This window comes from Nuphar pumila, chromosome 3 (genome assembly GCF_984573655.1).
Source record: "Nuphar pumila chromosome 3, dmNupPumi1.hap1.1, whole genome shotgun sequence".
Classification (NCBI taxonomy): Eukaryota; Viridiplantae; Streptophyta; class Magnoliopsida; order Nymphaeales; family Nymphaeaceae; genus Nuphar; species Nuphar pumila.
Genome location: NC_143251.1, coordinates 76302331 through 76326294, shown reverse-complemented (window position 1 = coordinate 76326294; position 23964 = coordinate 76302331). Strand labels below are relative to the sequence as shown.

General features: G+C 39.6%; 1 protein-coding gene across 4 annotated transcripts; it reads left to right on the top strand.

The window, feature by feature from the left end:
- The first annotated feature begins 458 nt into the window (after nt 1–458).
- On the top strand, nt 459–22901 carry LOC149843041 (chromatin modification-related protein EAF1 B-like). 4 transcript variants are annotated; one of them, XM_089999555.1, is made up of 22 exons: nt 459–1367; nt 1492–1727; nt 1824–1878; nt 1973–2070; nt 2150–3563; nt 3641–3760; nt 3987–4250; nt 5287–5475; nt 6896–6976; nt 7315–7378; nt 7459–8039; nt 8114–8167; nt 9776–9833; nt 9908–10104; nt 12241–12294; nt 12384–12464; nt 12640–12777; nt 12925–13041; nt 18803–18903; nt 18985–19200; nt 19286–19685; nt 20720–22901. In XM_089999555.1, exons 2-22 carry the CDS (start codon nt 1639–1641, stop codon nt 22484–22486), a joined length of 6138 nt encoding a protein of 2045 aa, XP_089855681.1. In that variant the 5' UTR covers nt 459–1367; nt 1492–1638; the 3' UTR covers nt 22487–22901. The 4 variants fall into 4 exon arrangements, with proteins under 4 accessions (XP_089855681.1, XP_089855684.1, XP_089855682.1 ...); XM_089999558.1 differs by having other exon boundaries at nt 1067–1367; nt 1621–1727; XM_089999556.1 differs by having other exon boundaries at nt 1067–1367; nt 1530–1727.
- The last annotated feature ends 1063 nt before the right edge of the window (nt 22902–23964 follow it).

Genomic DNA, 23964 nt, shown 5'->3' with positions numbered 1-23964 from the left:
ATCTAAATTGAAAATAAAATCTCAAAATTAAGCTTGGCGATTCCTTGAGGTCGAGGGGTAAGCCCTAGGAGTTTTACATGGACAGAGTAAGTATGGCAGGCGGAGCTAGCACGGCTAGCCCTCAGCGCTTGGTAAAAATAGAAAGAAAGACTTGACCCAAGAGGAAAAAAAAGGGAGGTGTCTCCAATGATGACCAATCCGATCCTTCCTCAACTTGGCTCGGCGTTAAACAATAAACATAACTTTACCAAGTTTTTACGTACTCGGCTCTAAAAAATCGAGCCTAGTCCTGAGTCCGGTAAGTACGGTCTCGTGCCTCCCCGAGCCGTTGAGGGTCCGACCAGAGCCCAGCTCGCGTCCCACGCTTGCCCGCCACCAGATCTGGGTTGGTGTACTGAAAGACCAGCCGGGTCCGATCTGGTACCAGTTATATATATACAGTATCCATCATAGCTCATAAGGTCCAAATTTTGGGTCCAAACCTGATCCAACTTTTCTGCGCGATCTCTCTCTCTCTCTCTGCTAGGGCACGATTTAGGGCTACGATTTCCTAACCAGAGAGCTCTCGACATCCATAGAAACGATGAATTGAGGAGAAACAATCAATCGACTCTCCCTCTTCTTCCGTTTCCCTCTTTGTTCTAGCTTCTCCACCGCTCTGCGGTTTTCTCGTTCCTTTTTTTTTGTGGTTTCCGGGGACGGGGACAAGCAGTTGAGGAGGTGCCTGAGTTGCTCTTCTTCGTCTTTTGTTCCTTGTTTCCTTCGATTCGTCGTTAGGGTTTCCTCTGTTTCTGTCCGTGGGCAGCATTCCTTCGTGTAGCGCGAGAGATCCCTCGTTTAGGGTTTCGAAGGGCGTAGCCCGTTATAGGGCTTTGGAATTAGGGTTAGGGTTTTTACGTTTCTCTGTGATCTGCGGTCGAACGCCGCTGTTCGCGCGGTTCTTTGGCGCGAGCAGGGTCGTCGCTGTGTACAATTGGCTCAATTGATCGTGTGGTGTGTGGCTGAATTCGAGGGAGCCGGCGGTCGGCACGGCATGGAATGGGGATAGGGTTAGGGTTGGGCGAATTTCGCTGCATGGAGTGTGTTGAAGCCGCGCTCCGGCTCGTTCATTGGTTTCCGATTCGAGTTGCAGCAGACTGCACGCTGTAGAGTTGCCCCCGGTGTTGACAGAGTGAGCGAGAGCTTGTGTTTGGCTCTCGACCGGTTCGGGTGGTAGGGGTTCGGTCGGCTTTCGCTGGAATTTTCGGATTTCATGCTGTAAGTAAGAAGATTGAAGTCTCGCCCTGCGTGAACTGCGCAAGTTAGACGTGACTTGCAGTGTGCAAAGGTGGTACTTTGGGATAAGGCGCCTGTGGATTCCTCTTTCGGTACGTGTAGTTCGCTGTTTTTTTGTTTTCTTCGTATTTCTCTCTTGAGTTTGAGTTTGAACAAGATTCCCTGCGTTGATAATTCCTCTCTTGGTTTGACATTGCATGCCACTCGTGATCCTAGCAAACTGAGTCGTTTTGGGGCGTGTAACTGTTAGCCAGGTCTGTAGCACAATGCACGTAAAATGGTTGATTTAGGATATGAGAATTTGAATGTCCAAGCTGCGAGGAATTGACTCTATCGGAGGGCCAGGGATGAACTGAGGTTCCCATGGGAGGGGGCGGGGACAACGGTGTAACTGTTGACAGCAAAGCCTCTCCACGGTGCACGGCCATTGAAAAGACTCAGGCGGAGCTAAGGTAGTGCTGGTTTCTCTTCGATGTCAAAAGCTTTGGTTCTTTTTCTTTCGATAAGTCGCTGTTAATGGCATCTATTGATTTAACTGGTCGATTCAGGCAGGAATACGATGTCCGTGAGGAACGAAGAAGGGAACTGGAATTTCTTGAGAAGGTATGACAATGGTGGTTGGTGTTGTCTGCTTTCAAGATCGTATAGGCTCCTAATTTGTATTTGAGACAAATGATACCAATTTTGCTTTTGGCAGGGAGGCAATCCGTTGGATTTCAAATTTGGGCCTTCCGCCGCTGTTAGTTTGCAGTCTACTTCACTTACTGATCAACCAGCTGAGAACTGTTTGACAAGGTAACTGCAGTTACTTTAAGCATTACGGGGGAAGTGTTTTGCAATAGCAGTTATGGGTGTTTGTCTCTCTTATCTGCAGTGAAGCAAAAGGTAGCTTCGCGTTGGTAGCCTCATCGAATGGAGACTCAGCAGAGAGCAGTGGAAGGCCTGGCACTTGTCTTGGTAGGGAACCACACAGTGCTGACAATCTTTTGTTTTTTGATGGGGAGAATGATGTCCTGGTTGGTGAGAGGAATGACATACGATCCAATAAAAGGGGAAAGCTTCCAGTTACAGGACAGTATTCTCGGACTGGCTCCAGCCCTAATGCAAAAGAAGGGGATGATTTGTTGGTTGTAGGCATAAAAAGGCAAGCTTATGCTCGGAGAAACAGGTCGAGATCTAGCCGTGATGTCATTCGTGCTTCCTCTGCTGATTTGGTTCAAACTGGTGCCGTTAATGGAAACTCTACTTTGGCATCAGCCCAAGATTTGAAGGTTGAAAAATCCCCTGTGGTTCAACCCCTAAAGGATAAAGAGAATAATGCTTGTTCTGTTAGCAATTCAAAGCCTTCAAATCGAAACATCAATGGATTCTCAAAAAATCTTGCCTCCAGTGGTCGGTCAGACATGGGGGTGGACACTGTGCAGAATCAGGAGGCTCCTGATCTTCCAATAAATGTAGGCCGGGAAAATGTGACAAACATTTTAGACTCTGAAAAGTCCCCTGAACAAGTGATATTTCATGATTATCAAGAAGCCTTTCCTGAGAAAGAACCTGGTGCAATGGGTTCTGCAGAATCCATCTCTGTTGATGAAGGGAAAGTTGGATCATCACTTGAACCCAGTGAAGCGAAGACTGCTTCTCCTATTGGGAAGGCGGAGAATGTTGCAAGTGTTTGTGAAGGATCTGGTGTTTCACCTATGGATGAACATGGTGGAGCAAATGGAGAGAAAAAATCCTCTGGTTTGATCTTTGCCAATGACAAATCCTCAGCGATAAAAGGGGACAGTGATTCTAATGCTGTTGCAGAAAATCAACCTATCATGGCAGAAAATTATTTACTTACAAATTCTGTCAGTCATAAGGAAGGTCTTAAATGTGATCCTGTTGATCTGGATGAGAAAAATCTTCAATCGGTTCAGGCAGATCTTATGGATGTTGATGTTCAAGTTAAAGTTGAGGAGGAAGTATGTGATAGTAGACCCGGCCTGCAGAGCAGTGAGAAACCTGTCAGTGATGGTGATGCAGGGAAATCAGTCTGTCTTCCTGGTAAGGGTGCTGAAAAGCTGGATAATCACTCCAATGATAGTTCCAACTCAAGAAGGGAAAGCTCAAATTCTGAGGTCAGACCTCCTTGCACTTCTGTACCTTCCAGCTCTGCACCTCCTGGGGTTATTCTTGCTGAGGAGCGTTCAGCAGCTGTTATAGTGCTTGATAATGGAAGCAGTAAAAAAGAGCTGGAAAAGAAAATGCATCAAGACATTAATTCGGAAGAGTCCCAGGCCATAAAGGTAAAGTCTGAAACTCTTCTACCCATGTCAACTGCAGTTGTTTTTAGGCATGAAGTAACTGGAAAGTTGATAGACAGGCTACATTAAAGAGGACCGGGGAGTTGTCAACAGATTATACATTTCTAATGGAAAGGAGGAAGTCTCACTGGGATTATGTTCTTGAGGAAATGGCATGGTTAGCGAATGACTTCATGCAGGTTGTTTTTTTTCAGGGATGGCAGTTGCAGTTTTCTTCTTTATGGTTGGATTTGTATTGTGTAATTTTTTGCTTATTTTCAGCATTTCCACTTAGTTTTTTCTGTAAAGTATGGTTGCTTCCATATAACACCTTTTCGATCTGTAATCTGCAACTTTCATCATTGTTTTCTCATGCATTGAACATTCTTAAGATAACTGATTGCTTTTTTCTCATGCATTGATTAGGAGCGTATTTGGAAGATAGCTGCTGCAGCCCAAGTTTGCCGTTGGGTTGCTTTTAGAAATCCTACAGTTGGACAGATGAGAAAAGTAGCTCGCTCATTGGCAATTGCAGTCATGGATTTCTGGCAGTCTGCTAAAGAAGTACTTAAAGATGATAAATCAACTAGCACCTTGCATGAAGGAAGTGATGCATCCATTAATGGATCACTCAACAATGTTCGCAGCTTGACAATTGAAGGCTGTATTGGAGGAAAAAAACTTGCTCAGGTGTTTTCTGCTTTTTCTTTTTCCTCTTGTAACACTTCCCTTCTTCTGTCTTACTAATTTCTATTGTTTGTTCATCGCATACATCCTCTAAAGCGTTACTTTCCCTTTCTTGCTCATTTGCATTTTACTAACTAAGCTTTTGTTTCATGTAATGATGATGAAATTCTCAATGAACTGATTATGTGAAAAATTAACTAAATCGAGGCTGCTCAAAGCAAGCCTTCTCTGTATTTTTGTCTAGGATACGAGACATTCACATGATGTTCCTGAACCTCAACTGTCACAGCGTACCAACTGATATGTGAAGTTTGAGATTTTTCAATACTTAAACAAGTCTCATCGTGTGGCTAGATCCAACCTGAACTGCTTCTTTCCTGCCACCACTTGCTTTACTTAAACTCAATATATTTGGTTAAAACTAGACTGAAGCTGCTGAGACAGCAATAGTAGAATGCCTGATCTGATGCTAAGTCAAATATGTCAACCCTTGCAACTTGCAATAATTATAGGCATTAGGAACATGGGAGCTATCAGATGCCTCAACCATAAAAGTGGCAGATGCTTGACTCATTGCATTTTTTGTTTTGAATATGAGTGGAGGCAATCATAGTTATTTTAGAAAACTCTGTGCATGGCAAAGGCTGAATAGCAAAATTAAAGGCTTACTCAAATTAAGGGATCCGTTCAAGAAAATTGCCAATAAAGTTGTTGACATTGATGACTTGTGCATCCATAATCCCCAAAACACCACACCCACCCGCCACCCCCAAACTAATTTTTCTACATATCAGAATGCCAAGCACAGTGAATTTGGTGCCAGTTATGTTCATATACTTTTGGATTTTGTTATCATTTTTATGCATCTTCATTTTATTGTCTTGTTCCGTTCAAGAAAATTGCCAATAAAGTTCTCTCTGTTCAGCTATCAGGAGTATGCTCACAAGATTAGATTGTCTTGCTGCATACTTGTGCTATTAAGCTTTGTAATCTTCAGTAATGAAGTTTAGAGTTAGGCTTACATTGGCAGCATTGTCAGGAATATATCAAGCACCCTGATGCAAATTATGCCAAAAAAAGATCACGACTTCCTGTTTTGCGTTATGCTGTGAGATTTCTAAAGCATGATCGACCCAATGATCACACTATTCAAGCTGAAGCACCAGGGACTCCTGAAAGAGTGGATGCTGGAGCACTGGAAGCTCCATTAGATAATCGGTTCTTGGAGGTGCAAGATCTAGTCTTCTATTCTTTTTCCTCTCTTATCATATTTCATTTGAATATGTTTCTGCTGATAAATTTTGTTGTTCTGTTGATAAGTAGCTGGTTCACACTGATGATCTATGTGTCTTCAAAATTGACTTTAGGTTATGAAGCTCTTTTGGTCTATGCATTGTTACCAATGTTGTAAAAAGTAAGGTGTACTGGAAGGGTCTAAAACAGAGTTACCTGAAGCTTCTTAGATAGGTGGGAAGCTCGCTTTGAAAGCACGATACTCCACGCTTCCGAAACTTGATGAAAACCTCAATTCCCCCACACTTCTCCTATGCTTTCCACATGCTTCATCTATTCTTCTTATATGTTCTCCTACTCAACTTTTCATGTTTTTTATGTGTTTTCTCTCACTCTTCTCACTCACTTTCATGTGTTTTCTCTAAATTGGTAGTCATCATTTTTAGATTTTGTTAAAATTTTAATTCTTACACTAAAAAAATCATGAAATTTAATATTAGTCGCTTTATTTTAGTTTTTATTTGTGTTTCATTTTGATTCCCATTCAATTCTTATATTTTTTTTAATATTCCTCGCTTCCCGCTTCCTATACATTTTAAGATACATCGCTTCTCGCTTCCGCTTCCCATATCATTTCCCGCTTTCGCTTCCTAGTCTGGCAACCTTGGTCTAAAACATAGATTTGTCATGCTATATCATATCATATCATAAGATACACTAAAAACTAAAATAAGAAAACTGCAACTAATGAAAATCAAAAAATAAGAAAAACACATACAAGCAATAAAGCTATAATATCAAGTGAACCTAGACATAGAACATGAATAATTGAACAGATATGTAACAACTAACAGATAATACTTGACATGAACAATAAAATCAGCCATAATTAGCAAACATAGTGTAAGAAACAAATGAGTCCACGTATAGAACTGTAAATAATTAAATATGAATGGAATGCTACATCAAGTACTGGAATCCTGTTGCATATCTCATTTTGAGTATTTTACGTTCAAACTTTACTTTGATTCTCTTCCCTCCCTCATTTGTCTGAAAAGGAAAGGCAGACAAAAGAGAAACATGTTTGCATTGTTTCTGTTTTGTCCTACAAAATGTGTCCAACTATTATTATCTTTTTCGTTTTAATTCAATCTAAAACCCCACAAATTGAGGTTGTAGCTTTGACTTTACACTAGACTTTGCAGCATGGTCATGTACCTGGTTAGGTGATAGTAGTTTGGAGTTTTATTTTATTTATCATCAGGGTGAATTGTTTTGTTGACCTCTTGTTCCTGATCATGAAATCTAGAAGCAAATCCCCTGCGCTTGCAAACCTGTTTAATTTAAGTAGTGGTTTCTAATACACTTTGAAAACAGATTTGAAAGCTTTTGATGTTTGCTGGATTTCTTGGCAGGCAAATCTTTTTTACAAAGTTCCTCCTGTTGCAATGGATACTTATCGGAAGTCTGTTGAATCTCTTTGGGCATCAAAGGAGGTAATCATATGATTTTTGTTTCCTGCATATCTATTTCAAGTACTAGCAAATTTAGATAATCTTAGTTGGCTTTGCGGTGGATGTTATTTTATTTCTGAATGTTGACACAATGCAGTTTCTTGTTATCTTTCAATGCGTATTAGATGAATTGGTTGTTAATAAATTTCATAAATTTTGTCTAATTTGAATTTTGTTTGAGCATTTGAGACGATTTCCTCATTAGTCGGATGTCTGAGCTATGCTGACTGCAAACAGAGTAGATATGGATTAGAAAAGAAGGCTGAAATACATGTCAATTTGTCATAAACTAATAAACACTAACTTTCTTTTCTTATCAGAAATCTGACACTGTCATTAATCGCGAGGACTGTCACACATCTTCTTTGGTTGATCCTGCAACAGGTAGTGAGGATGTCTTATACAATTTTCCCTAATTTTCTGCTTAGATTTTTTCTTGATCATGTTCCATTCGGATTTTGCAGCTCAAGAGATGGCATATGAAGGGGATAGCTGTGAAACAGGCAGCAGGTATTTATCTGGTGCTTTTGAAGGTAGAAAGTTGTCTAAATTTGCTTCAAAGAAAAGGAAAAGCTTGCACAAGTCACATGTTGCAAGGGCATATGAAACAAAACCAATGTCTGTTATGGGCTTCAGTAATTGCATGGATGGAAGGTTTGAGATCCGAACAACACCAGTTACTGGAAAAAGGGATTCCAGTAATCTGAATGTTGGCTCTATCCCAACAAAACGCATTCGAACAGCTGCAAGGCAACGTGTTGTTAGCCCATTTACCTCTGGGACTATTGGAGGGATGCATATGGTGAACAAAAATGATACTTCAAGTGGAGATACAAGTTCCTGTCAAGATGAACTTAGTTCATTACAGATTGGTTCTCAGCCTAAGAAAAGCATGGAAGTTGAATCAACAGGTGAATTTGTAAAGCAAATGCCTTTGGAGACAGCTGAAGTTTCCACTAAGTCTAAAAAGAAGAAGGCGAAGCCTATTGGTTATAGGAACTTTTTGACTTCAGCTGAACCCGCAGGGTTCAGCACTTCAGGAAAAGTATGATTGTTGTCTCTGAGATTTGGGTTAGTTATTTTCTCATGTTAGAGATGCTGACTGGAGTTATTGTTCAGGGTTCTGAGCATGAACAGAGATGGCAGCCTGATCAAGTTAACCAGAATGAGCAGGTTATGTTGATCTTCATTTCTATGTTAGAATTCGGGGTGCTTCCTATTAGTGCTTGAGAGCTGTTTTCGATTAAACTCTGATCTTTCACATCAGTTGTTCTGCAGTTTATGTGGTGAATTTGTTTACAAATGAACTACTGTTCTCTCTAGGGAATTGGGATACATGATTATTAGATTTTAAGTGAAATTATTTCTTAGAATGAAATGTGACTTCATTGGAGTAATATGATCCCCTTTTTAGTATCTTTATGGTATCAGTTGGTAGTTTGTTGAGTTCAAAAGTTCCTTTAACTTATGCTATTTTTATGTCTATATGTTTTTTTCCTTCATTATGTTGCCCTTTTCTTTGTATGACTGTATCAAGGAGTTGCTTATTTGCTTTACCTAATAACGTTTTGAAATTTATCCAACATTATTAGTGTCATTAGCACCAGGGCAATTATGAGATGTTTGTCTTTATAAAATCACATTCTCTGGCTGAAAATTGATCCATGAGGCAAGCCAGGCCTGGCTGAATAAATCATTGAATGATTACAGGGTCCTATCCAATTCAGCAGAATTAAGATGATGATGGTTTACAATCACATTATGGAGGAAACACATGTATATTGTGATAGTAGATATTAAACAGTTATATATAGATTACCCAGGTATATTCTCTATGGGTTGCAAAATGTGCTGTTTTGCATGGATAATGGCATGGATGTTGTCGTCTGCAGTGAGCTTGCGAAGTCGTACTTCTGGTTCCTATTTATTTGAACAGTGTCACACAGCATAATAATATTATAGCTCCCCTTATGTATACTTAATTCTTATTCTCTCCAAACCAGTGGAACCCAATTGAAATTATTTACATGCATGTGTGAACCATCTTCTGTTCTGCTTTACTTGTTGTTGCAGCTTTTCCTACTCTTTTCTGTTATGGGGATAAGGGCTTTATTTTGCTATATAAGACTTCCTGCTCTAATGAGAATTTTGACCAGAATGAAAACAAGGTGACTGGGAGGAAGAAGCAAATGGAATTTCCTCTTGTTTGTTCTGTAGCCGAAGAGGAAGTCCTTATTTAATCGAGTCAGCCTACAGGAATTGTCAGTGGGGTCCTAGAAATTGTTGGCTATACTTGTTAAGAGTCCAATATTTGAGCGTCCAATGTTTCTAGTGAGTGTTAATAATCAGGGAGATAAATTAGGTAAGCTTGGGGTATTAGGCTGTAAATGTGATTGAGGGGATTTTTTCCTGTTTTTTTTGTAGTTTAAAACATTATTCATCAAAATGTTGTTCCATGTGATTAATTGCTAGGATTTCTTAGAACTGAGGACAGTGATAACGTTTACAAATTCTCCTCAACACTTCACTTCATATCATTTGATAAGGTGAGGACAATCAATCCTAGATAGTGATGTTGGTGATTGTGATTCATGTGTTCGCAGCCGCACACACACACATACAAAGTTTGTGTTTCTCTAGGCCATAGACTACGCTTATTGCTCCTTCATACATCTCACATTTGAATGATCTCTATGCCATTGTGTTGAATTCTGCAGAGTGCATCTATTTTTTAAATCTTTATTTCATGCACTTAATAATAAACTTTTGCATGGGTTGCAGAAGGATCAGTTTAAGAAGAGAGTGGAAAGTCATTATATAGAAGCCAATGGAAACAATAGTAAGTGTTGTTAACTTGTCCAGCAGACATCTCTCTCTCATATAAACTCTTATGTTCCTTTGTTTTTCCCCAAGGTTTTCATGCACAACATGCTGCAAGGAGGCCTAAAGTCTTGAAACAGTTGCCTGATACTTCTCCGGAGGCTACAAGTCCATTGACTGGTTCCATACCCTCTCCTGCTGCCTCACAAATGAGTAATATAGCAAACCCGAATAAGCTGATAAGAATGATTGCCAACCGTGAGCGTGGTAGGAAAAATAAAGTGTTAAAGGTATGTCTTTCAACTTTATTCTGTTGATGGAAGTTGTTACTAGTGTGTTCGGTATTAATACAAGTGATCTCTTTTGCTATTTCTTTCAACATCTTCATGCTCAATTATAAAATATAAAAGTTTTTCATTAGCATTTTCAATAGTCTTAGAGAGAATTAACTTGATTCTCTTGTTTTGTTGAGTGCGGACCATGAAACAATGATCCTAACTCAACCAATCCTAGGCTATGTCACATGGGTGCGGGTGCGGGTGCGACACGGGTGCGGCGCAATTTTAAAAATTTTGGACACGGGGACTCGGCTATATATATATATTTAAAATATATATATATATATATATATCCAGTGTGTGCATATGTCTATATAAATTTTGGACTCGGCTCGTGACTCTTCCAAGTTGTCTCAGATCCTCAACTAACTGAGTTAAAATAGTAGTATAACTGGGTTAGAACTTAGAACCAAACTAGGCTGAGTTTATCATTGACTCAGCCGAGTCTTAGCTACCATGGGAATAAAACATCATCAAGGTATTAATTAAAAGCATTAACTAAAAGCATGTTCTGGTAAATGCATTAAATATCTTTTGCTAAAATTCATAACATTAATTAAAAGCATTAAAAGCTTTTAATTTTTCAAAGCTAGATTTGAAAAAGAGAGAGAGAGAGAGAGATCTCGGTGGATGAGAAAGTGTTGCTACTCGTGGATGAGAATTTATTAGCTTTTATAAGAGAGAGAACTTGGTGGATGAAAAGTGTTGGTACTCGTGGATGAGAATTTATTAGCTTTTAAGATTGAGAGAGAGAATTAAATGATAATATTTAAGAATAATTTTTTTTTCTGGGCCTAATGTTTAAGACTCATGCTATATATATATTTTTAAAAAATATATAAAAAGTTCTTTTTTTTTTTATTTTTTGTACTAAAAATGGACATTTTTGGACTCGGTCAATGTTGACCGAGTCCAAAATTAAGACGGACTCGGCCTGGACTCGTTGACCGAGTCCGACTCGGCGTTGACCGAGTCCAGGCCGTGTCCGAGGCCGCACCCGTGTCCGCACCCGTGTCGGGGCGTGTCGACTCGGGTGCGGCACCTCCCTAGCCGAGTCCGTGTGACATAGATCCTAGGTTGACTAGTGGGGGCACGAGTCAGTTGGTTCTCTGTCGATACCTCTCAATCAATCACTGTTGGTTCACAGCTTAAACAAGCAAAAATGGGATCAATGACCCGATTGGGGCCTGATTCGGGTTTTGTTTGCCAGTTCTGTCTGTCCCTTGTGATGAGGTGAATCTTACACCAATGGATTATCATTTTGTTTGGGGGAAGTTAAATAAAACCATGATTTATTGGTGAAAATGTTCCAATAACAGATATATTCAGAATACTGGGATAAAATCAACTGATATGTGAAAACTCACACAAGCTTCAGTACTGTCTGCATTTGAGGAGTAGAGTCCTATGTTACTAAGGAGTTGGCAGTTTAATGATATATGTTTGATGTTGCAGATTTCCGTTTTTTCCCCTCCGTTGAATATTTATACATTGTATTTTTTATCCATAGTTGGGTAACATTCCAAAACCTCTTAGTCATATTAAAAACATTCATTTATGAAGTTAAATTTGAATGCATTTATTCCTGCATTTTGATTGGGTTTGCCAAATTAGGCAGTAATTAAGTCACATATTAGTAAATGGTGCAGATAGTGTCCTATTGTACTAAAGGATGGTAGTTTAGTGATGTATGTTTGATGTTGCATATTTCTTTTTCCCCCTCAGTTGAATAGTTGTATTTTGTATATTTGAATCCATAGTTATGTACTATTCAATGATGTATAATTTTATTAAAAAGCTGCAAATGAAGCCAAATCTGAATGTACTATTTCCTGAATTTCAACCTGACCTTCATTAATATAATAATGTTTGTCAGTGATGAAATTAGAAAGCAAGTTGATGCATTGCCAAGATGACTTTAATTTGTACAGTTTATTCTAACTATTATATTCTTCTGCTGTTTCTATGTTTGTCATTAGTAGTTGCTCATGTAGACAAGTAGCCTGTGTAATTTATATTTTACATATGCATTCTAATTCAGGAAATGAACTGAATCAGTATATTGCTCTTTGCTCTTGTTCTTTGTAGATATCTGCAGCGCAGACCGGAGAAGGAATGCCATGGACACTTTTTGAAGATCAGGTTGCCATGCTTTGTAAAGTTTTTTTACTTTTATATTAGATGAATTTAAACTGAGTTTTTTGCTTAATACTGTGAATTATATGTTGCAGGCACTTGTTGTTCTTGTGCATGATATGGGTCCAAACTGGGAACTAGTAAGCGATGCTATAAATAGTACATTGCAATTCAAGGTGAAACTGAATTTATTTATGTGTCTTTCTGGTATCAGATTTGTTCTTGCTGAATATGTTTCAAATCATGTTACAGCTATTTGTTGGAGAGTTTCTCATATGTTTGGTTTGAAACATTGAATTGAGCAAGAAACTAATACTTCTTTGTACATTATGTGCAAATTCAAAATTTTAGTGTATATTCCGGAAACCTAAGGAATGCAAGGAGCGTCACAAAGCCTTAATGGACAAGAATACTGGGGATGGTGCTGATAGTGCGGAGGATTCTGGATCTTCTCAGCCATATCCATCTACCTTACCTGGAATTCCAAAGGCATATTTTTGCTAACTTTTGATCTTGATCTGAGCAACATTGGGTTCATATTACTTCTTTCATCTTGCTTGAATTTGTTTTGATGCATCATGTTCTATACTCATTAAAAACTTAAGGCTATGTTCTGGTTGTTTTGTTTTCAATCAGGGTAGTGCCAGACAGTTGTTTAAGCGCTTGCAGGAGCCAATGGAAGATGACATACTGAAGGCTCATTTTGAGAAAATCATCCTGATTGGACAAAAGCAGAATTGTTATAAACCAAAGGTGCAGGACATATATCTGTTCGTTACTTCCTGAAATTTTGGACTTCCTGCTTTGTTCTATGTAAGCCTTAGTTGCAAATGCTCTCATGAACTTTGACTTTGTGAAAAATTCTAATACGAGACATCTTGTGTCCCATTTATTTTACTTTTTTTGGTAATCGTTGATTCACACCTGTTGTATTCTATAGTGCTTTTGAAGTTGTATTTTTGTTAAATCCTCTAGTAGTTTGCTGTTGGTTCATGGGATCCGAGTCAAGGTTATGAGAAATGTTGCATAAATAACAGTGATCACACTGAATCAATCTAATTCAGCTTATCCATTTAGATTGATAAAAGAACCTGATGTGTCCAGATGGTTGGTCCAAATAAGAAAAATGATATATTAGATATATTTTACTGTCGTAGCAAGCAGGATTATCCAATCTAGCTTGAAAATTCGGAGAGCTCATTTCTTGCATTTTATAACTGGCATTTAAGTTGCTGTAGTGTCTGCATTGATTTCTCTGCTATTTTGTCTTCGTTCCGAAATACTGGAATATGGCCTTCAGGCAAGGTTGTACTGATTGAATCATGGGTAGTTGATCAGATATACTTTTGATCTTGTTCAGATATTCTGAGAGGTACTTTCTTCCTCTTGTAATTTGACAATTCATCCATTTACTACATCATGTTCACTTGTAACACCTGTGCATATGAATTAGTTTTCCACAAATGCAAACCTGTAGAAATATCAGTAGCTTGAGTAAGGATATCCTCAAAGAATTTAATGGATCCACCCAATTAAACCTTGATCCTTTGCTACCTACTCAACTTAGTTGTCAAATGCGCTAGGCGGAGCCTAGGCAGTGAGCCCCTAAAAAGACTAGGCGAGGCCTAGGCGGACTAGGTGGTACCCCAAATAAAAAAAATTAAAAAACATACAAAATATGTAAACAAACTACTAAAATTAATAACAAACATGAATACAACATAAAATCAATCAACAATAAGCAATAGACAAATAATATGTTGTCGAGAAAAGGGTAGTACCAGATTTTCCACAAACATACTATTTAGATTTATATCATTCAACTGGGCAATATATGATTTCAACAATGAAACAAACATTTTTTGCAAACATACCAAAGGGTATCTCACCTCATAGTTGCACAATCGTGCATATAATATTTCAGCAAATTCCTTTTATCATTTTAATGCACATCACAAATGAGCATTTTACCTGATGATAAATATAAAAGCTCACCTGGCAAACAAGTTCATGTTTACATGGTAGTAAGATAAAACTTTGAAGAACATTTCCTTTTTGTTTAGTTTCACCAAGGCTGACATTGATTAACATATTACATAGCTTCTACAATTAATTTCATCATTCTTTCTCACAGAAAAGTGCTATAATTTGCATGGATTGCCAACATCAGAGATTCCTACCATGATCAATATTAACCAGCAAGTTTTATTTTTGAGAAGGAATCTCTGAGGGATAGCTGGAGCCAAAATGCAATTTATTCAAAAAGTGAATTCGTCTATCTTCCATACTTGCATAGTCCCCCTAGTATAAGAGCAGTACGTGATCTCTCATGCTACAGAATTGAATTTCACATGATTTCATAGTCAAACATGAAAGAAAAATCCACTAAATTTAGTGATCACTCTGCTCCTTGAATATGATTTCGACTATGTTGGGTATGGGTACGAAGGGTATGACACAACAATTTCAAAAAATGAGGATACGGGGACACAACTATATATATATATATATATATATATATATATATATATATATAGAGAGAGAGAGAGAGAGAGAGAGAGAGAGAGAGAGAGAGAGAGAGAGAGAGAGAGAGAGAGAGAGAGAGAGAGAGTCATTTTTTTGAGCTTCGTTGAAAAAAAATTGGTTTTATAGCTTTGTTGACAATCCAAACCTGGTCAACGAAACCAACTTGGTCTAACCAAGTTATAAAAGGGGAAGGGTGTAGTCTCTCTCTGTCTCTTGTGTGTGCTCGCTCTCTCGGTTTCTCTCTCTACATCTCCCTCGTGTGAGGCCCACTTCATATCTGAACCCATAGCTAGGGCCGGTAAATGACTTGAATGAGAGGGGGAAGACGAGAGAGAGGGAGACCGAGAGAGGAATCAAGAGAGAGGGGGGGGGGGGGAGACAAAAGCAAGAGGGGAGAGAGAGAGTCAAGGGCTTCGGGAGAGCAGAGAGTCGAGGGTCTTGGGTCTATGTTAGACTCGACCCGTGGCATATCCGCACTACGCCTAGGGATGGCAGTGGACCGGGGTGGTGGACAAGGTCTCCACCCCAAATCTGTCTCAAAATTTTGCTCTTCAGCCCCGCCTCCATCCCCGCACGGGTTTTGATTTTAACCTCCATCCCCGTTACATTCCCCATTTCATGTCCTCCATCCCCGATTCAAACAGGGCGAGATGGGACGGGGTCCTGTTTCCCCGATCCTTCCGCAGTTGTCACCTTTCACCGTTAGAGGAAGGAGATGAATGAGATGAGAGAAATGGGAGCTCTCACGGCTCGTTAGAGGTAGAGAGGAGAGATTCGAGAAACGGGTTTATGTTAGGGTTAGGAAAATATATATATATATATATGTATGTATGTATGTATATATATATATATGTATGTATGTATAATATGTATAAGGGTATGATAGTAATTTTTTTAACGGAGATCGGGTATGGGGCGGGGCAAGAGTAAGTCCATCCCAGCACGAGTTTTGATTTTAACCTCCATTCCCCGTTTTATGTCCTTCCTCCACGGTCCAAATGGGGCGAGGCATGGCGGGGCCCCGTTTTCCCCCAATCCGCTGCCATCCCTAACTGCTCCCGATACCTGCCCCCTTGTTGACATGGGTTCGGCAGCCGAAACAGCGTGTCGTGGTTACATAGGATTTCAAGATCTTTAGTGCTCAAAAACACATTTGACAACAAATGACCGTAGTTGGAAAAATCAATGAGTCAACTCATGACTCACCTGAGATGGCTTGGATCAGGCCCTAACCGAAATCCATATGACTCGGTTAGGACCAAACTTGACCGAGTCAGCCAAGAAACGGCCAAGTTTACCATTGACTCGACGGAGTCTTGCTTACCTTTTCATGAGGTGCATTTAAACTAACATATTTTATTTAAACCACCAACTAAAAGCATTTTAAAGCTTCTTAATTTTCCAAAGCTGATTTTGAAAAAATGTTTTTCTACTCTTAACACTTTTCAAAGCTAAACTAACATATTTTATTTAAAACCACTAACTAAAAGCATTTAAAGCTTCTTAATTTTCCAAAGCTGATTTTGAAAAATGTTTTTCTACTCTTAACACTTTTCGAAGCTAAGCTTTTTGGTAATTGGTGGATGAGAACTTTATTATCATTCAATGGAAAGAGAGAGAAAGAGAATTAAATGATAATAAAGAGAGATCTTAATGAAAATAACATTATTTTAATGCATCTTAAATAATTATCATGCAATTACTTATCTATGTTTTTTGAAAATTTATATGTAGAGCATAAATATCTTAAGTAAATTTATATTTTGTCAAATATATCATGATATTTTGGCAAATATCATTTCATTGTACAATTTAAAATAATGAACTGACATATTTTATTTTTTCTGTGATATTTTGAAAATATTGCCATTATTTGTCACTATAATTTTTTTAAGTTACGTGTATTATTATATGTAATAAATCACACATATGTTAATTTAAATTTTCTTGTACTATAAAAATATATACTATATATTTTTAATAAATTAAATAAAAAACCTTGACTCTCCCGAGTTGCCGAGGGGTTGCCACATGGTCTCAAACTTGTGGATAGGGCGATATCCCCCTATCCTGAGTTCAAGTCCCCATGTGGGCACCCCCTTCCGGAATTAAGGCGAAGCCAGGTGTCTCCCTGGGGATCGAGGGGTGCACTATGGTTTTACACCATTGGGGAAGTGATCGTAGGTATGGCAGGCATAGTCCAGTGCGACCAGGTCTCTTACTCCAGGGGTGTTTTCAACGTTCCTCATAGAAAAAAAAATCAAGGAATAGTTCAGGTTTTAAAGGAGTATAAAGAACACCTCAGCAAAGTCCAACCACGAGGAAATTAGAGAGTGGGAAATAGACCTGAAACTAAAGTACCAGTTTTCTTGTTTCGGTCAGCCATAAAATTTGATGCCAGGGGTAATGGCATTCACTGATTTTCATACTAGCCACTAGGAGTATCTTTTGTAGGTGCTCGTTGTGAATGATGACTTTCAATATTGATTCCAGGATAAATGTTAAGAGATATAACAATTAGTCTATTCTACAGTTTGCAGAATGTATTGAATCATTTATGAAAATCATAAGCAGAGTTTCATCAATACTGACTGTTACACCAGTATCATAGTGACAAATATCAAGATATTTCTGAAAACTTCATGATAAAACGTGACATTTTGGTCGAAGTAGTAAAATCACAACGTATTGAGAATATCATATACCTATCATTAAAAACATATTTTTACAAATTTATCATAACAATGTTCAATCCTATTCACAATATCTCAAGAAAAGAACTCCCATCTTATCCCTTCCCTAAATAAGATATACGAAGCTCCCTGACCACATTGATGGATCAGATCTCCCACCTGAAACTATTGTTAAAAATTGCAAATATTGAAGTCACTTTTAGATCTTATACAGTAATGACGTCCGCTTTTGAGTAGCTTAGTTGTCAAAAGCTGCGCCTAGGCTGGCTAGGGGCAGGGCCATCGCCTAGGCTTATGGGTCTAGGCAGTTGGGCCTTATTTTTTTATCTAAGCTGTCCCCATCTAAGCCGTAGGGACATAGTTGTCATGTTTTTTAAAATGTTTTCTCTTTTTCTTCTTCCTTCCGCCCCAAAAGCTTTCTTTTTTTATTTTCTCTTTTTTCTTCTTTTGTTTTTCTTTTTTACCTTTTTTTTCTTCTTCCTCCTTTCACCCTTCTACTTAGTTGTCAAAGGCGGAGCCTAGGCGGCCTAGCCAAGGTAGTCTCTCGGTCTGATGTGCAGATGCACACACATATATATGTTTTCTGTGTAAATATATATAATTATATATATTAACATATCATAAACATATATTATAAATTTACAATATTATGTGTTTATATTATATATATACATATCTGTGTACTTAATTCATATATAATCTATAAGCGTATGAGTTATTTGACTGTTTTTATGTAATATAATTGCTTTACAGTGTCTTACTCTCTAAAGTGTGTTTTTTTTTTCAAATATGTTTTTGGTGTCTCCCCACCAAAAGAAAAAAAAGAATTGGTAAAGTTTTATTTGTCGTGGGCCTGCACCACTTATCTCAGTCGATGGATACCTTCTTGTTGTGTCTTGTCTTCCCTTAATAGTGACGATCTTACTAATCTGACTGACTGCTCTGGGAGTGGTGTTTTTTTCTTCTGTCGGCATCATTTTTATTATTTTAAGTATGTTGGACGGGGTGCTATGTGGTTGTGGCAGTTTCCATCATTATTATGTGTCTTTTCTATTCCAGCCAGCTGTTGAATTTGTTGGTTCCATTTTGGTTTGTGGTAGATGCATAAAATTAAAATAGTGTATCACAAATTCATTGATTGTTTAATCATCATATGTATTCTTTAGTATTTTATGCATCTATCCATCTTTAGTTCATTTTGTTGTGTATTTTCTGCTTGATATTGTAGTCACAATCTTTAATGAAAAAAGCATTGCTATTCATAGTTAACAATTTCTTCTTTCCCTCTCCTGCAGTCTGATAATCAAGAACAGAAACAACCCACTCCAACTCACTCCTCGCATGCTGTTGCCCTTTCCCAAACATGCACCACCAACTTAATTGGAGCTACACTGACGTATGGTGTGGTATTTTTTTGCATTAAATTTGGCATCTGCATTTTTCACGTAATAATTTTATCTTATTTGATATATTGAAGGCCATTTGATCTTTGTGATACAACTACATCAAGCCCAGATGCACTCTCCCCGAGCTATCATGTTTCTCATTCCACTGGCCTACCATTGTCAAATCATCAAGGAGCTATAGCACCCATGCAGTCCACCTCTATGGGCCACATGCTGCAAGGACCTAGTGGTGTTGTCCTAGGAAATACTGTTCCATCACCACTTGGACCACTTAATCAAACTGCAAGGTGCCATAATCTTATAGTCATTTTTATGTCATGAATTTGCTTTGAAAGTACATGGCTGACTTCTTGAATGCATGCATTCTTATAGGGATGTTCAGAGGTATGCTGTGGCGAAGCCAATGGGCCTATCTTTGGATGAGCAGCATAGAATGCAACAGTTCAATCAAATGGTTTCCAACAGAAACATTCAGCAGCCTGGTTTAGCTGTTAATGCGGGCCTGCAAGCTGCTGGTGAGCGTGTCCGTATGATGCCTGGTGGAAATGGTGTAGGAATGATAGCTGGTATGAACAGAGGCATGCCAATTCCAAGACCAGGGTATCAGGGAATGGGTTCACCAGGAATGCTAAGCATGGTATCTTCAGTAACAAGCAGCGTGCTTGCCTCTGGTGGCATGGGAGTGGCAAACCCTGTGAATATTTACTCAGGAGTTGTGCCTAGTCATGGAAATACAGTTCCAAGACCACGAGAAGCTTTGCAGATGATACGGGTGAGTCTTTTTTGTAGTTGTGGCAACTCTTTTATCTTATTCCATTTCTGTAACAAGTTTAATTTAAATCCCAGCTGCTGGAATTGTAAGGTGGTGGCACTGATTGGACTAATACACAAACACACACACACGGCTGACAAGGAATTGTACTTAATAAATCTTTAATTAATGTTGTGCTCTCCTGGCAGATTTTAAAACACCATAGTGCCTTGTATCAATTGCCACTATCGAGGGCATTTAGTATTTTATTTGAGGTACACGCATTTATCTGCATGGGAATGACACCTAACAAGGACTCTCACCGGAATTGGGATCCCATTAGAAAGGCAGTATCAATGTTAATCCCCGGTACTTCTATAAATTTCTGAGCCTGTTACAGAATGGGAATACACTACAGCCATCATTCTCAGAAGTTCTAGTGATATCAAGGCTTTCAGGGAAACAACAAAGCAATCTTAAATTTTCTGGAGGCCATATAATTCCAAAGAAATAGCTTAAAAAGGTGCTGTCTTTTGCACCCTTTGTTATTTGTATGGTTATAAAATGGCCTTTGGGGAACATTTACAACCTGATCCTCCCAAAATTGTTTTCTACTTTATGGTGGCCCAAAACTTGCACGTGGAAAGTTGGGTTTGGATGTACTGCTAATGAAAGGAACAGAATAAAACTGGAAGCGTGAGTTTGGATTTACTGGTAACAGAAAGAACAGCAAGGGAACAAAACCTGCGAACATTAATCTATTATTGTTATTAATAATTGTTTCAGAGGCCATGCACACTTACATTATCTTTTTACTATTTTTTATTAAAGCGAAAATTTGTTCCCTTAGAGGCTTATTAGAGCTAGGTGGTTGAACAAAAATTCTTTGCTGGTTCTATTCATAGATAAAGAACAAACGTGAAACAGTGATTTTGGATTGATGATCAAATAGAATTCTGGGTCATGTTCTCTACGATTATTTGCTTAATTGATACCTGCAGGTTGTTATGGTTCTTTGTCTACTGTCATCACACATTCTTTGTTCACCATTGCAGCCTGGTCAACCTTCAGAGGATCAACGACAGATGCTAATGCATGAGCTTCAGTTTCAAGTTGCTCAAGGGAATGGACAGGCCATGGCTTCTTTCAATAGTCTGAGCACACCTTTTCCAAATCAGATGGTCTCTCCACCTGTTCAGGCATTTCCTGTTCAGCATCCTCAGGCCCATCAGGTCTCACAACAGTCGCATGGGATCAACAGTGCTCATCACTCTCAGATGCAGAACTCAAATGGTAACACCCAACAGCAGGCGTACATGTACCGTTTGGCTAAAGATCGGCAATACCAGCAAAGACTTTTACAACAGCAGCAGCAACAGCAGCTTCACCATCAACATTTTGCTCAAAACATGCCTCATGCACAACAGCCACAACATGCCGTGTCAACTCTTCCGAATGGGCCTCAGCAGCAGCATCACCAACAGCAGCAACAGCAACATTCTTTACATGTTAATCAGCAGCAGACTGCAGCCCAGGCAATTGCAGTATCTCCTAGTATGCAGCAACCTGTCAACTCAGCCTCTTTATCCATGAATCCGATCACTTTACAAGGCACACAGAAACAGCATATTGTTCTACCTCATGCAGCATCTGTACCAAATCCTCAAGCTGGAGGTGTTGGAACGCCGAATCAGGTGATAAAGCATCGACAAAGGCAACAGATGCAGCAACAGCATAGACAGCAGGCTAGGCAGCAGTCACAAGCACAGCAAGCTAAGCTTCTCAAAGGATTAGGAAGGGGTAATGTCATGATGGCTCCTCTTCCTGTAGATGGGTCTTACCCAAGTGGTCCTCCAGCTGTTCCAGGGAATCAGCTGGTTGATAAAGGTGATCAGCTCATGCATATGATGCATGGTCAGCTGTTATTGCCCGGTGCTGTTTCAGGACAATCTCAGTCTGGTAAACAGATGCTTAGTGGGGCTGCGGGGTATCAAAATCAGGCAAATGTTTATCTTTCTCAACCATCACCAGCACAGACCCAGCAGCAGTTGTATCCTCGCTCAGTTACTCCATCTAGGCAATCATCACAGCTGTCATCCAGCAATACAACAATCCCAAGCCATATCTCTGCCTCACATAATCACAGATTACCAACTTCACAGCACATGGCAGTTGTTACTCAGCAACCCGTTAGTTCTGCTTCAGTTGCCATTTCTGCTAATTCTTCTCCAGTGTCATCTCCTTCTCTGCAGCAACAACAACCTGAGCAACAGCAGCAACAGAGACACATGATTCAACCCCAACAGCATATTCAGAGAAGGTTGCAGAACCGGCAAGTAGCCTCTGATGCTGTTATGCAGTCTATGGATCAATCTGCCTCACAGAATGTAAACAACCAATTTGAAACAGGCCCATCTACGAATACCCCATCGTGTACAGATTCTGCTCCTGTCATCTCGGCTGTTTCATCTGTCAGCGTTCCTCCAACTCAGTGGATGCCAGAACAGTTGTATGAGACTACTTCTCCTACCTCGACCACTCACATGGCAACAATTGTTACTCCACCCCAGGCAAACTCCACTGGATCAGAACTACTACCCCTTTCTGGTGGCTCTGGATTGCCACAAAGGCAGTATTCAGGTGGCATTTCAATCAACGGACACAATGTTGGTAATCAGTGGCAGCAGCAGCCACCACCTCAGCAGCAATCGCCACCCCCGGCTCCACAACAGAGCAGAGGTACAGTCCAAAGTGCATCTCAGCCACACCCTAATAGTTTAGGTGGTCTTTACGTCAGTCTTCCAAGTTCTGGACCACCTTGAGGAGGCTTCTGTTGCGACAAAGTTTCCAGCAGCCAATATTACTACCGCTGTTCAGGCTTTGTCAATGCATGCCTATGTATCAGTAATGTACAGGTAAAGTGAAATTCTGTTGATGATTTGATTATATGGGTGGCTGGCCTGTGGGATGGCTTTTGGATGGGAAAGATGGATGGTCTACATGATGTCCTGCTGATCAAATTTTGCCGGGCACCCGGAGCTGGTAAAGCCTGTTCATGGAGGTGGAGAGCCTACAGCTGTATCCGAAACTAGCGAGAGGTGTGGCTCGTAATCCAGGCTACACCTGCTCATTGTTAACGGCATGTCTCATTCATTCTTTGTATGCTAATCGAGCCTTTTGTAGAGTTTTGTACAGGGGACATGCATCCCATTATTAATATCTGTATTGAAGCCCAAATTGGATCCCTTTCCCCCATGTCTTCCAATGGTTACCAGAGAGAGAGAGAGAGAGAGAGAGAGAGAGAGAGAGAGAGAGAGAGAGAGATCTGGGGCTTCGTGGATGACTCTGGTTGTCCTTGAGCTAATGTCTTTGTTTGAATTGCTTTTAATTAGGGTAGCAGCCATAGCCAAGCGTCAGTGGCTATTTGGTTTTTCTTTTTCTGTTGAATGTGCTGGCTGCCCATTCGTACTCTTTCCCCTACTGATCGCCTTTTCCTTGTATTGGGATGAATAGCTTTTCATGCCTGATTCAGATCTGGTCAGGGAGCTGTATGGAACATTTGCATCTTTCAAGGAATTAATACCTTTGTAGCCCCTCTGATTCACAGGCACGAGCTACTTACAAATGAACCTCGTAGCTCCCTTTTTATTGCGGAATTGCGTATAAGATGGTTCAAACCAAGATCGTTGAAAATGCTTGGATCTTGGTTCAAGAGCGATATGCTTCCTGCATATCCTGATGCAGCCCATGGGGTTTATTAGTATCTTTGGTAGCTCCACTCATCCAATTGCTCTCAGTTGGCTATATGCTGGTAGATGGAGACCTCCCCCTCAAGATTGGCTTAAACTCTCTATTTGCAGTTTTTGTAGGCAATGGTGGAGTGTGGTCTTCTCAGTACATAGTCATACATCTCACAATCTATATATAGATTAGTTTACAGCTGAAAATGACCAGGTTTTCAGGGAATGGGATTTATGGTTTCCGATTTTGAATCTCATCCCTCCCACCTCAAAGATCATGGTTGAGACATCCCGTAGGGGCATTGCGTGCATCATGTAGGCGATATTACAAGGTAAATGCTTCATCTCACTTGCACAACCAGACCCTTATGAGGCAGATATCCAACTTTCGTGACTTTCAATGCTCCAGGGTTCCTAAAGGAACCAATTATGTAGCACATAATCTGGCCAAGCTAGGTGCTTTCCCGAAGAGCTCGCATTTGGAACAGCAATCCATTCCGATATGTAATCTTTTGTACTGGTAGGAGTCTGCCTAATACCAGGGAAATTTGGGGCTACCG